The 16,181-nt window shown below is 37.1% G+C and overlaps 1 protein-coding gene across 1 annotated transcript; it reads left to right on the top strand.

The window, feature by feature from the left end:
- The first annotated feature begins 2,869 nt into the window (after positions 1-2,869).
- On the top strand, positions 2,870-4,475 carry LOC128553852 (uncharacterized). The gene has a single exon (XM_053535038.1). The coding sequence runs from the start codon at positions 2,877-2,879 to the stop codon at positions 4,473-4,475; it is 1,599 nt and encodes a 532-aa protein (XP_053391013.1). The 5' UTR covers positions 2,870-2,876.
- The last annotated feature ends 11,706 nt before the right edge of the window (positions 4,476-16,181 follow it).

Here is a 16,181-nt window from a genome sequence, read left to right as displayed (position 1 = left end):
ATCTGTCTTCATATTGAAAATGTATCTTCTTATACGTGCAATGTCAGGGGGTTATATCCCCATAACCATACAAAAAGGAATATATAATTAATAATAATTAATATCATGACATAATCTAAAGTGACATTAATTAGTAAAGGCATGTACGGTGGCACAGAGGCACAGAAGTGACATGCCTACTCTTTTTTTAATTGCACTTCTCTTTTTTGATGTCTTTCCCACCAGATACTAACTCGAGGGAACGACCTAGTATGTCGTGGTAACGAGTAACTAAGTCGTGAGAACGACATAAAAAAGGTGCATTTCTTAAAGTATTGCATTGAAAACAAAAGAGAATCTCAATAAAATAAGTCAAGTGCGTGCTAGCTATGCCGAGGTGACGACTTACTGACTCGTGGGAACGAGTTAGTTATGCCTTCGGAACGACTTGCTATCTCGTTTCCACGACATAGCTAAGTCGTTACTACGACATAGCTATCTCGTTCCCGCGAGTTATTCAGCCAATCAATTTGTTAGTTATATGTATCATACATGTGATCATCCTTCGAATCACTTTGGAGGGAACCCTTCTTCTCACCATGAAATCTTCAAAGTCGTCTTCCATCATGGCGAATTTATTACAAAGGAAAGTAACATATCATTTGTAGCAAGTAACGCATGTTACGCAAATTTGATTGGTTGATTAACTCGTGGGAATGAGATAGCTATGTCGTGGTAACGACTAACTATGTCGTTGGAACGAGAAAGTAAGTCGTTCCCAAGAGTTACTAAATCGTTCTGTCGACATAGCTAGCATGCACTACTCTTATAATACTGTTTTGTTATTACACTACTCTTTTTTATTGCGCTACTCTTTTTTATTTCAATGTAATATCTTTGCTTTAAAAATGCACTTCTCTTTTTATCTCGTTTCCACGACTTAGTAACTCGTTACCATGACATACTTAGTCGTTCCCTAGTGCTCGTTCTTCGTGAGAACGACATAAAAAAGAGAAGTGCAATTACAAAACAAAGTAGTGTATGTCACTTCTGTGCCACCGTACTCTGAAATATGCACAAAAAGTCGTTTTTGAAAGGAAATTGATTGTCTGCCTTAGAAGACAAATGGCTGCATTATGCAGGTGAGCGCTTAGGCAGGTTCAGCTGTGTCTCGTTTGAGAGATGAAAAAAAGGGTTGTAGAAATAGCAAGCTGTCCAGTAGAGCGTACTCACCGAGAGTTTAAAAAGTCATTTGTACCTGAATTGAGCCGGCAAAATAGTTCATTAAATTTTAAAGTTTATAACGCTTAGTTTTATGCACTTGTTAAAAAATTCTGTTAGCCAATCAAATTAAAGAAAACGGTCCAAAAAAGAAACAATATCCTATATCGGCGAAACTGGACTCTCGTTATTTTTATTTGTTATATTTCTGAAGTATCATAAATCAAAATATTAAGCAGTGTACGTTTTAAATAAATAACCAAAAATAAAATGGAACTGTAATAAACAATAAAACGTGTACACTTACAAAACACAATTTACTTCCGCATTCTATGCCCTACTTCTGACATGAGCGGTTTTATCTAAATCAAATATAGAACAAGACAAGTTTAGACATACTTCTATTGTACAGCGTAACTGAGGCTTTTGTAAACAGAATATTATCATACGATTCAAAATGGCGGAAAAGGGGAGTGGAAATATGGAAAATAACAGCTCTGGTGATGCAGTTCCTGGACGAACAGAGCAGATATTATGTCAACCATGTTCCAGTAAGGACAAGTCAAATGGTTTATCGCGGCCAGAAATTTGTACAAACCGGACAGAAGTTGCGAAATTGTCATTTGTGCAGGAATGAAGCGTTTACCATAATGTCCAGTACTGGACAGGTATAGTGACCATGCACGGACACAGCCAATTTTCTCAGAGGGGGTCCGATCCCCTGACCTCACCCGCCCTGGAAATTTTGCAATTTGGCACTTCGTTTTTGCATTCTGGGACAGTTTTATGGACTAACCTGTTAAATTTGCGAAAATGATAAAATCAAGCTTTCTTGAAGGTAAAATTCTTAGTTTCTTTTAGATAAATAATATGAATTATGTCGGGGTCGTATGTAGCAGCAGCCGCATATACTTTACATGCAGTCCTAATGTTGCCTTTTTCGAAAAACATTTTCTTTCCTTCTTGTCTTCTTTCCTTTTTTAAAGATTTTCCAGAGGGGGTCCGGACCCCCGGTCCCCACCCCCCATCTGGATCCGCGCATGGTGACATATCATGCTTTGTTTATGCAGGTAAACTTGTGTTTGGTTAAATTTCAACAGAGCACAATTGTCTGAACAGTGTAAAAACTCATTACTGTTTTTTCAGGCAAGGGTGGAAAAAAAGTGGTAGACAATGAAAGCAGTAACATTTTTATTAAAAAAAAATAAACAATGAGACAAACATTTCCAACATCTTTGGACGGTTCAAAAATCCCATGTTAAACATACGATAAAGCCCGAAACGCGTGAAAATGTTCCGAATGCAAATCGGGTGAAGTAAGCGCTCTATGTAGATTATGCGTCTAGATTGATTAAACTGGGCGAGTCTACTTACTTAGGATGAAAAAAAAACGTGTTTTTTAAATGTTGCTCTTAAACAAGGGTGGCGGTTGAACTACTAAAAGTACAACAACAGTTGATTCACAACAAATCGTACGGTATGTTTTATAAGCAGTGGAAGCTAGTCGTATTTACGCTTATGAGACCTGTTTCACCCATAAGTAAAGAATTGACAGGTCCATCATGAAATATTTTCCCCATCGTGCAAATACTTGTCCTATTCAATATGATCGCGGCCTCATCAATAAACAAACTGTAGCTGATGTGTTTTGCTCCATTTGTAATGAATTTCAGTGCATGGATTGTTCAAACATACACAAAACGTACGCTTTCATGAAAAATCACAAATTAGTGAAAGCAAAAGATATTAAAGAGAAACCAGTCTCGTTTGATATGAAGGGATTAGACCAATGTGATGAGCATCAAGAAGTTTTGAAATTCTTCTGCGAGGACGAGAATCAGCCTTGCTGCAGTACTTGTGCTATTGTGGATCATCAGAAATGCAACAGTGTCGTAGAAATACAGACGATTGCAGAAAGATCTGCATCAACAAGTTCAAAGTTAAAGGCCAGCTTGCAGGATATCAGAGAAAAAGCTGAAACTGTCGTTAAATATACCAAGTCGTCAAAAGAGCAACTGGATCAAGATGTTAAAGAAGTGTCTTTAAAAATTAGACGAATGCGGGATAATGTAATGAAAATGTTTGACGACTTGGAACGTTCCGTTGCTAAGGACGCCGAATCATTTAAGACAGAAACACTCGATAAGCTAACAAAGAAGCATTCTGACAATGAGAAACATATTGCTGATGCAACAAAATCTCTGGAAACAATTGATAACATTCATCAGCACGGGACGCCATCACAACAGTTTATAATGGAACAGAGAATGAAGAAACAAGTCAGCGAACTTAGCAGCAACGTTGAGAAGGAATGTCAAAGGTTGGAGACCGTGACTGTTTCATTTGATTTTGATGAAACATTGAAATTGCCCCCACTTTCGATTTCTGATTACATTCCGTGGCAACTGACATTAAAATACTCCCTACCGGAAGCTGTAAAAACTATAACACCTGTAGATCCGATTGTTAAATTAACGAAGATTACTTCCATTGATCTGAAGCAGACTGCAGATGATGTCGGAGAACCGTTATACTCAGGACTGGATTTCCTGCCGGATGGTAGACTGGTTGCCGTGGATAATAAAAACAAGAAATGTTTGATTTACAATGAGAAGCTTGAGAAAGTAGGATCATTTCAGTTATCGTATAATCCATTCGGTGTAGTTGCTGTATCTGAGGAGGAAGTTGCTATAACATGTGGTGGTAGATACAAGATAGACTTTCTACGTGTCAGTAAATCTAACGAGATAACTTTGATCAGAACATGTAAAGTAACGACAAAGTATGACTCTATATGTCTGAAAGATAAGAGAAACTTTGTTGTTGGAACTGTGGATGATACAAGACATGTTCGTATTGTATCTCAGTCTGGAGAAGAGAAAGATTTCAGTATCAACTTTCCATCCAAGAAATATCCTATAAATAATAGTGCTAGTACATATATTAGAAACAGTGATAAAGTGGTTCTCACCGATAGAGACGAGGATACGGTTTTAATATATGACATCAAAAGCAACACCAGAGTTGTTGTCAAGGACGACCAGATCAAGAATCCACGTGGTGTAGCAGTTGGTCTATCTGACTGTATCCTGGTTTGCATTAAAGAAACAGATTCCATTGTACAGATCTCTCCAACAGGTCGGGTGCTATCATCGTACAAGTTAGATATGGATTTCCCCTACACAGTCTGTATTACTAAAGACAAATCAATTATTGCTGTCACAAATACCGTGATTGGTAAAAGAAAGCTGCAGCTTTTCAAAGTTACGTATTAAATTCAATGGCATATTCTGAAAGAGACATTTAGTTTGAAAAGAAAACTAAATTTGAATAACAAAGTTGGTTAAAGATTATTATATATTTAAATGTAATTGCATTTTTTAAAATTTAAAATGAAAATAATATAAATGATGTTTGTGTTGCATCTTTGTCAAGAGAAGAGCGGGATACCCAGTATACTGTAATTAACCCTTACCCTGCTAAATTTCTATAATGAACTTGCCCATCTTTCAATTTGGACAGTACCATTAACTCTTAAAGGGGTAGATTACCAAATTGATACAGACTGAATAGCGAACAGTGTAGACTATGATCAGACTGCACGGATGTGTAGGCTGATCTTGGTCTGCACAGGTCGCAAAGGCAGAATCGCTTCCCGCCGACAGGCTAAGACTTAAATGATTCCAACAACAATAAGTATGTACCTGTGAACAATGATAATATTTTGTTGCTTATCATTTCCATTCATATATAACAATTGTACATCACAAAAATAAGCAAATGGGTCAATTCATAAGTGGCAAAGATTATATCAATTAATAAATATTAAAATAATACTAATGTAATAGGAAAGTTTTGTAAAATAGTGTTTAGCGTGGAGTTTATTCAATGTATAGGGAACATTGGTAAATAATTCCTTGCGTGAACTATTTTCAATGCAATAGAAAACATAATGTTGGAAATATAGTGTTTGTTTTATGTGAACTTTATTCAACGTCACAGAAAACATGTTTTATGTCAACTTTATTCAGTGTCATAGAAAACATCGAAAAATAGTGTTTGTTTTACGTGAATTGTGTTCAGTATAATAAGAAAGATTGGGTGTCGCGTGAAGTGTATTCAAAGGACAATGTATATAAGTAGAAAAAATGGTCATATAGTGTCTTACATGAACTGCATCTAATGTAATAGGAAACATTGCTAAAACTTGTTTGATGTGAACTGTATTTAAGCAGGTTTTAAAATATGAGCGATTGAACTATTTGTACATAATTATGTACGATGTACATGTTTATTATATACCTATATAAATTCTGTAAAAAAAAAAAAAAGCTTACTGTTATAATAACCCCATTGTATGCTTCTTTGGGTGACAGGGGTGTTACCCATTTCATCAACTCTCATGAATACACTCAGTTAAACCTAGTTCGCAAATAATTTACTTGGTTTCCCTTTAGATGTTGGTGCCAGACAAGGGAGCTACTTCTACCATTTTTCACGTCTTTGGTATGACGCGGCAATCTTGATATCAAACACACTACTCTCGCATTCGAAGCACCAATCGTATTTTTTTTTATAATCTAAGAAGCATTAACAGTGCTGCTGTTCAAAGACAATTATGAAATTCAACACCATTTGTCATGCTCCCCGAAGGAGGTGGGTGGCATATAGTGGCCACCGTGTCCGTCCGTCCGTTCGTTTGAGCTTACATTTGAATACTTAGGTGACTATATTATCTGTAGTATAGATAACTGTACTTTTCTTTGATGTCATTCATTCCGTAATCCTTCATGTGGCTATTCTTTTACGTGACTAAAAGAACAATCGGAGAACAAAAGATTAGCCACATAATTTCCCATATGTAGGAACTTCCGTCCGTCCGTCCGTCACACTGCTTGTCTGGAGGGTTACTCAAAAAGTATTGAAGATACCAATTTGTAATTTTATACAATGATAGATTTCTTTGACAGGAAATGCAGTGACAAAAACCCATAACTTTAGGTGGTCCCAGTTTTTAATTTTCTTCCTTTTTGAAAACCTTGCCCAGGATATAACTTTAATACTTTGTACAGTATTAACTTTATACTTTTAATGTGAGAGGGTGTGCAATGACAAGAAACCATAACTCTAGGTGGTCCCATGTTTTGATTATATCCCTTTTTTGAAAACCTCGTCTGGGACATTACTCAAATACTATGTGAGGTATTGACTTCATACTTTACATATTTATAGAGGTCAGTGAAAAGTGGGTGCAGTGACAAGAAATCATAACTCTTGCTGACAATATTTGTCCTCAACATAATTGCCGCGGCTATAAAATCCTTCTGCTGCAGTAATTTCGGGGAGCATCCATCGTTGTTACCAATCGCCTTGTTTGGTCTGTTTAATTATGACTTAGACTATGAAGTGAAATATTCAGCACTGAGAAACCGAAAGAGAGAGGGTGTAACAATAAAGATTGTGGTTTGGGCTCGTGCAGACGAACATCGGCAAACATCTGAACAGTGTTACTAGCTATAGCATTGCAAGACATCTTCAAGTTCATCTGAATATGATTATCTTAATTAACTATGTATAGGTTTTCTGTTTTATATTATTTTGAAATGTCGACGCAACGTAAAATAATCACATTTAAACCAGTGTCGCATGTATATATGAATTGTACGTGGTATATGATTAAAACGAAATATTCTCGAACAAACATAATTGAATTTTAGTGGCACCTGCCTGGGTCATTCAATACTTTTGACAGTAGCTTAAAATGATCACAAGCATTTATTCCTTTTCGATTAAAGTACATTTCTTGGCAAGTCTACATCTTATATTTTTACTTCCGCTGTGGATAGGCAACATAAGAACATGGAAGCATATTTTTTAATGATTGAAAGCGACGTTTCCTTTACGAAAAGTGAATTTCTACTATTGTCTATGAAAATACGCTTTTTAGGTTTTTGTTTACATTTACGATTTACTTTTTTATCTTTTCTTCTTTTTGTTTGTTTTGCTTTACTCGTAAAATGATTTTTGATAACCAGCTTTAAATTTTATTTGAGCGACTGAAAACTATATTTAGCCTGAAAACTATATTTAGCTTCGCGAAATGACGATCGGTAATTTCCGTGTGATTACGACTTTCATTATTGGGTTTCGGTATTCTTCGGACATTAACGTAGCTCATTCGAACACGTGGCTTTCCGTTTGCACAAATAGAAGACTTAACCAAATAGAAACGATCGAGCTTCAGTATTTTTTCTTCATTACTTTGCAAGATTCTAGTTACAAAAAATGCATCCATATTTGTACAGTTTAAACAATGCAAGTAATTAAGTACCGGGGTCTAATTGTAACTAAGCATGATCATTCAATGTTTCATAGTTCATGCATGTATCAGTCAAGTTTGTAAGATTCTAGTTACAAATATTTGTACGGTTTAAACTAGGGATGGGAACGAATGTTCGAATATTCGAAAATCTGTCGAATATTCGAATATGAAAATCAAATTCGAATATTCGTAAATTATTGCATTTTTTTTTTCAAAATAAGTTTCATTGATTTTGGGCTATATGAACGAGACATACAGAATAAAACCATGTCATGTTAGTTTATCACGTAACAAAAGATGTCCAATTAACAAGAAAATAGCAATGCATAATTGGCAGGGGCCATCGTTACTTATTAACAGTTTGCAACAGGCGTCAATGTGTCAGATGCTTGTCAAAAGATGTCCAATTAACAAGAAAATTGCAATGCATAATTACCTGGGGTCATCGCTACGGATTAACAGTTTGTATAAGCCGTAAATGTGATATCTTTTTATCTTTTGTTAATTTTTATTGGCGCCTGTTTTATGTAACAAGTTGTAGATTTTTTTTTTCGAAAACAATACCAAACTTGTATATATTGTCGATCTTTTCACAATATTTTGTACGAGGTTTCAGACCATCCGCAGAATCGGTTTTCATCCGCAATCGGCCGTATTCGAATTAAATTTTGAAGTAGTTAATAATAAAATCAAGAAAAAACGTATGATTGATGCACAAGTTCATGTTGAAGGAGGTTTAAGTCTGCCTTACTTGCATTTTACACGACGATTTTTACACGCCGATTGAAATTTTTAAAAATGGCGGCGGTAATACAACAGCGCGTCACGTGTTTAAATGGGACGACCTGCTATTTTTAGATAAAATTGCGACGGTCTAAATTATAATCGTTTTGATTTTTTGTATCATTTTGAAGCTAACACACTGAATTAGTTAAATATGTTCATGATTATACTGACAGAATCTTGAAATAAAACGCTAGGATCGGCGGGTTTCGCTATGTAGGATCGGGTTACCCGAAACAAATATTTTTTGGCCTTATTTACGATGATCCACGCTTTAAACAAATGAATACGTTGTGTATATACCAGTCACTTAATAACAATTTAAAGCTTCCATTAAAACTAACCGAATATTCGAATATATTCGAATATGGCAAACCGAATATTCGAATATTGATTTCAGTATTCGTTCCCATCCCTAGTTTAAACCAATGCAAGCAATTAAGTACCGGAGTCTTAACTGTAAATAAATGATTCTACATAGCATGATCATTTTAATTTTTCATGGTCCATGCATGTATCAGCCAAGTTTGTCAAACACTTCTTAATAAAACTAACAAAACTTCTGGAAACGATTTGATATGACTTTGTATCTTTTTCCAAACAAGTAGAAAGGAAACCATGAATGGCGAGTAATTAGATATCTATTTTCATATTTATTATCGCCTTTAATAGATGGCACAACTATCGCAAATAATTGAACGACCCGTAATGTGTTTGTTTCGTGACAGTTAATTAAACTTTAATTAACAGAACAGAAACAACGCTTTATAATTGAAGATTCGGTAGGAGACAAAAAGTATCGTTCTATGTTTGTTGATCTGTAACAGGGATATAAATAGATATACATTATTCATGTCTATAACAACGAATATGAAATTCTACGCTGTATTGTTGTTGTGCTTGACTTTGACTGTATATGTCAGTGGTAAGTCAGTTTACAGCTATTCTTACTGTTGTTGTTTCTTAATTATTTTCTCGAAACATTCATTCTCTATAGTGGGGTGGTCTCATTTTCGGGAGAATGACCATCAAGCAAAGAATCATTAAAAACAAACGCCCGTTTATTTCGTGTGACCATAACCCGGGCTTCTACAGTTTTTTTGTATTGTTCTACGGTACACACAATCTGACTAATGTACTTGATCTTCTAAACGAAGATCTGAGAACGACCCATTCACATTCGTCTTCTGTATATTTTGGATTTCCAATATTGCTATTTTTATTTTCGCAAATCTGTTTTTATTTGAACCAATCAGACAACTTGTTCGAATGTCAAAGAGTAAGAAAAATTTGCTGTCAATCCAGGGCTCGAACCCGGGACCTCTCGCTTACAGAGCCGACTGAGCTAACCGGCTATCTGACATCTTTCGACATAAAAATTGTAGATATCAAAAACCAAGGCTTTTTAAAGCTTGCAGAATGTTGTAAGTTAGCTTTCGATTGGCTAGCGGAAGGGTTGTCAGATCATGTGCGTAGCGTAATAGGATATGTATAGTGGACGCAACTTGACCCCGATGGTTGATCTTTGTATTATAATACAAAATGAGGCACAACCTATTATTGAAAAGGAATGTACGTAAGACGATTCATCTCTTGCATAAAAAAAACATGAGGTGCACGAGAAAAAAATAGAATTATGAATTTGTGTAAATATAAATTAGTGTATTGGAAAATTTTAACTGATCAAATATAAGTATACATACATGTACTTTGATACTGCATTGTATATAAACTAATTTATATAAACATATAGATCAAACAGTAAACACAATACCCGTTCTTTGCCACACATAGAGAGCGCATGTGCATCTAAATCAAAACAACTGGTAAAACATCCCGGCAACCAAAAGCATCGTAAAAGGTTTATACCCGTGAGACAGGTATTTCCGAAGTTTCGACACTTGCTCTATGTACCGAAAAGTCTACAATTTTTACAAAATCAATTAGTACATCACAAAACATTAGAAACATATTTATATCTGGATAAATTTTACACTGCACTATGCCATGAAATACATGTATTTCATTTTGAAAAAAGTGTGTACCGTCAATCTGACTTAAGTATAGTAGTCGCAACTTGACCGCGATGGTTGACCTTTGGCTGATTATTCACATCGATTATTTCATTGTAGAAATAAGGGAGTGCTTACGGTAGCCGTATATTTTCCGAAACAAGGTTTTTCTATGGTTACTCTTTAAATATAAGACAATACCATTGATATCACAAGACATCTCAATCTACATGTGCATATACATTATACTTTGTTTTTATATAGATCAAATATCTTTATTTTTAGGACAATCTAAACATACGATGGTGGGACTTCCTGGGGAACAGATATACACTGGAAAGAATAATATGAAATCTAGACTGGTATCAACAGAAACCAGAGAAAACAGCAAGGCTGAAATTTCCCGGGCATCCAAAGGCCCCGACCCGTAATGAAAAAAAAAACAAAAAAAAAAAACATGCAAAAATGTTTTTGTTAGCCAAAGGAATTGCTAAAGAACTGTTACTTTCTGAAATGAAGATGAATTATTAAATTGATAGCTTAAATGCTTTTGTTAAATATTCCGACGGTATGTTTGTTCTTTGAAATGTATATATGCATGCCTTGTTATAATTTAAATATTATCTGCACTAATCGCAGAAAAATAGGTGTGTCTCATTGGCCGAGTGGTTAAGGTCACTTGTCCCTCATCGATTTGGGTTCGAAACACCGCGTGGGGTGTGGATTTTTTCAACTGAGGAAGACATACAACTGGCTTACGTAAGGTCGTTGGTTCTACCTAGGTGCCAGTTTCTAATACTAAATACTTTGTAGCTCTTATTAACAGAAAATCCAGGTATAACCTGTTTTAACAAAACTGTTTTTACAAATATTCGCAAACTTTTTTCCAACAAAGCTTTCAGTAAGGCGCAGGAATTTCTGTGAGGATGCGCAGACTATTCCTGTTGCACTAAGATGAAAGATTATTTTGTACATACGCCAAATATCCAACAAAACGATTTTTGCGCATTTTAGTAAAAAAACAGAATTATATACGGTACACATATACCAAATTGCTCAGCAATCTGCGGTTCTAATTCATGTTCGCAGAATTTTTTGCTGATGTCCGGCGGCAGATACTTGATATTGTGAAAAATTCATACCTGTAATTATGACCAGTGGTTATAACAAGGAATATCTTTTAAAAAGATATTCGGCCTTGGTGAAGAATTAATGTATTATAATCATGTTGGATTGCAGTATAAATACAGAATTAGTTATTTTTTTCATATTATGCATGTTTTTTAGCAATGTCCTGTTTATACCCCCATCACACCAAGCCCGTTTTCAGCACGTTCTGAAAAATGTAGCCGAACGGGCTCAAACTGTGTGGCAACGGAAAAGACGTAGAAGCGACGTTCTACGGTCTGTCTAAGAACTTTATGGACTGTCTCGGACGGTCTTGAACGGGAATGGTGCTCCAGAACTTTGAGCCTACTCAAAAATTTCTGCCGATCACTCCGTCCTACAAGTAGACGGACTGACAACGTACTTAAAACGACATGGACGTACTAAGAACTGAACCACCGTACTTCGATCATACTAGAGACGTGGTATGACGTAATGCGATCGGGCGTCAATTTAAGCACGTGTGCACACCGACCAGATCCGTTTGTAGCTCGTTTAACTCGTTCATAGAAAGACTTAACTCGACCGCATTACATCCTTAGTGCGTCGTTATTCCGTCTGAATACGATCAAAATAAAATACCAAGTTTGCAACACGTTTCTAAACAGTTCTAAGAGTTTACAGTACGTTCTCAGCACGCTCCGCACGTTTTTAGTACGTTTAATACGTTTATTCACAGTTCCTACAACGTCGATCCCGTCTGCAGTACAATTACACAAGTTAGGGTATAAATACATGCCGAACAGTTTCAAGATTTGGGCACAAGGCTTAGCCCAGTTCATGCCTTTGCTTTTTTCTTCTTTGGTTTCTGACTGTGTCCTCCATCCTCGGACTTGGAGACAAAGTCGCCAGAAGGTACAGGGAATAAATTACGACGCTCATCATCTCGACTTTCACGTTCATGGGCTGACTAAGGAGGCTCTGTATCGGCTTCTGTGAGACATTGGTCTTTTACTGCTTAAACACTTACATCCCGTCTCTGTTTGACTTCATTTTTCTCTGGAGTCATATTGATACTTGCCTATTGCTGTGGATTATTTTTGTGTCTTGAGTGGTTGAAAAGACAAACGAGAATGAGAACTTGGCGAAACGTGATGGCTTTGAATAGCCATCGGGCCAGAACGTGATTGCAATTTGCGTTCTGAACGTACCAGGGCGAGACAAAGACGTAATCAGAACGAGTTAAACTGTCTGTGAACGAGTTGGTCGGGTTAACAACTAGTTAGAACGTATTTCGACGTACTCGGAACGAAGTATGACTACTTACGAACTTCTTTAATCTGACTACAGACGGACCTGGACTGCCTACAAACGGTGTCCACATGAAATAAACGGGCATTTTTTCCGAACTGAACTTACTATAAACGGACTTCAGACGGGATAAAAACGCAATGGACGTATCGAGAACTGTTTAAGAACTAACTACAATCGCATTATGGATATTTTCCGGCCAAAGTACAAACGTTCTAGCCAGATCGCAGTCCGTTTTACAATATTTTAGGACGGGTTGGGAAGTTTTGAGAACTAGTTTGGTGTGATGGGGTCTTTAACTGTATGAGTTTCAATAGATTTCCGTGCGACACTCCAATGTTCCAACACTGGTTTTAGCACAGCAAAATTGACTTCCATGTTCCCATATGCGCATTGTATACATAAGAAATGCATTTCGCCTTGACAAAATTATGACGCTTTGCAAGAGTACGAACATTCCAGTGCAATTTTAAATTTATACCACATTTCTTACACTTATAGGTAGATATACGGCATTTTGTGATTCAAAGTCATATGAAAAACCTGCAGTCATTGTGATTAATTTAATTACGGAGACAGCCGAGCTCACAACGGCTGGTCAACTGCACTGTTACAGTACATAAAAAGTTACTCAAATTTGGAGTTCCAGGATTCGTGTAATAAAAACCAATCATGTAGATTTGTCTTACGAGAAATACGTGATAGCACGGAAATTGCCGATTGTCGCAACAGGTCTACAACCTTATTGATATTTATTTCAAAATTCCTCAAAAGGAAAAATGTGACTGGGGCTAACTTTTGACAAAAAAAGAACAATAGCTTTAAAACCGGACCAAACGCAACAGATGAACAACCAGATCAGAAGCAACAGATGGACAACTGGACCAGAAGCAACAAATGGACAATGGGACCGGAAGCAACAAATGGACAACTGGATGGGAAGCAACGGATGGACAACTGGACGGGAAGCAACACAGATGGGCAACTGGACCAGAAGCAACAGAAGGACAACCGGACCAGAAGCAAAAGATGGACCAGAAACAACAGATGGACAACTGGACCAGAGGCAACAGATGGACAACTGGACCAGAAGCAACGGATGGACAACTTGACCGGAAGCAACAAATGGACAACTGGACCAGAAGCAACAAATGGACAACCGGACCAGAAGCAACGGATGGCCAACTGGACCAGAAGCAACAGGTGGACAGTTAAACCAGAAACAACAGATGAACAACTGGACCAGAAACAACACAGATGGACAAGCGGACCAGAAGCAACAGATGGGCCAGAAGCATTAGATGGACAATTGGACAAGCCAGAAGCAACAGATGAACAACTGGACCAAAAGAACAGATGGACAGCCAGACCAGACGCAACAGATGAACAACTGGACCAGAAACAACAGATGGGTCAGAAGCAACAGATGGACAACTGGACCAGAAGCAACAGATGGACAACCGGACCAGAAGCAACGGAAGGACTAGAAGCATCAGAATGACAGTTGAACAAAAAGCAACAGATGGACAACTGGACCAGAAGCAAAAGATGGACAGTTTGACCAGAAACAGCAGATGAACAACTGGACCAGAAGCAATAGGTGGACAACCGGACAAGAAGCAACACAGATGGACAACTTGACCAGAAGCAACAGATGGAGTGTTTGGACCAGAAGCGACAGATGGACAACCGGACCAGAAGCAACAGATGGGTAAGAAGAAACATATGGACAACTGGACCAGAAGCACAGATTGACAACTGAACCAGAAGCAACAGGCGGACAACTGGACTAAAAGCAACAGATGGAAAACTGGTTCAGAAGCAGCAGATGGACAACTGAACCGAAAGCATCCTCTGGACAATCGGACGAGAACAGGCAGATGGACAAGTGGATCAGAAGCAGACAGACAACCAAATCAGAAGAAAAAGAGGGACATTCCAAAATGAAACATATGGACATCAAAAAAGAAGCAACAGACAGACAACCAAATCAGAAGCAACATATGAACAACCAAACCAGAATCAACAGACAACAGGACCTGAAACAACAGACAGACAACAAGACCAGAAATAACAAGACAAGAAGCAACAGACAACAGGACCAATTAAAAAAGTCAAACAACTGGACCAGAAACAGCAGATAGACAACAGAACCAGAAAAAAAACCAGACAGACAACAGGACCAGAAACAACATATTACAGAGCGAAAACAAAAGACAGAACAAGAGGGTCATTGACTCTAAACGCTCACCTGTGTACAAGGTTTCAAAAGTGTTTGTATAGGCTCTAGCTATTGTTGATTTAAAGTAAAAAGTGACCACGCACCCTGGCAGCCATGCTTTTTGATGAATCTGAATAATTTAAACAATCCTGGTAGGTCACACAAGAACCATCTGTGTAAAATTATTTTAAAATCGGGCAAGCAGTTTCACAGATCAAGTTTTTTCAAGTTTCACTATATACATATATAGGTAAAAGTGACTGTGCCCTCTAGCAGCAATATTTTTTGACTAATCAAAATAATTTTAACAATCTTAGTAGGGGTCACACAAGGACCATTTGTGTAAAGTTATTCTAAAATCGGCCAGCAGTTTCACACAAGACGACTTTTAAAGTTTCCACTATATACATATATAGGTAAAAGTGACTAAGCCCTCTAGCAGCAATATTTTTTTGACTAATCAAAATAATTTGAACACTCTTGGTAGGGGGTCACACAAGGACCATTTGTGTAAAATTATTACAAAATCGGGCAAGCAATTGCATACAAGAAGATTTTTGAAGTTATAGGGAAAAGTGACCATGCCCTCCAGCGGTCAGGTTTTTAGACAAATCTACATAATTTGAACAATTTTGGTAGAGCTAGGGTGACGTAAGGACCATTTGTGTGAAATTATTTGAAAATCAGACCATCAGTTTAGGGGAAGATGTCGTTTGAAGTTTTTTCTTTTTTAGCTCTGACAGTCCCTTTGTGCAACAAAGCGGAACCGTTTGAACAACTTTGGTAGAGGAACATCCATGCCAAGTTTCATCAAAATCAATTCAATGGTTATTGACAACAGATGGACGCAAGCATGAAGGAAGACGGACACAGCGTAATCACAATAGCTCACCATGAGCTTTTTGTGTTCAGGTGAGCTAACAAGAGCTGTCACAGGAGACAGCGCGCTCGACTATTTTGATGCTGGATAGTGAAACTGGGCACATCTGAGGAAACTAGAGCTGTCACTGGAGTATTTAATGACTCCAATTGTGGATGAAGATATTGCACAATAGCCTGTGTCTATGTCAAAAATATCAACTTAAAGTAATAAGGGAGGCAAAGATAAAATGTATCAAAACACTATATAAGTATATCCTAAGCAAAAAGGGGCATAATTCATTAAATATTGGTGCCAGAGTTATGCAGCTTGTGTCATATCGTGTGGGTGATGATGTTGAACAAC

This window comes from Mercenaria mercenaria, unplaced genomic scaffold (genome assembly GCF_021730395.1).
Source record: "Mercenaria mercenaria strain notata unplaced genomic scaffold, MADL_Memer_1 contig_4389, whole genome shotgun sequence".
Lineage (NCBI taxonomy): Eukaryota > Metazoa > Mollusca > Bivalvia > Venerida > Veneridae > Mercenaria > Mercenaria mercenaria.
This window is presented reverse-complemented; position numbering and strand designations above follow the sequence as displayed.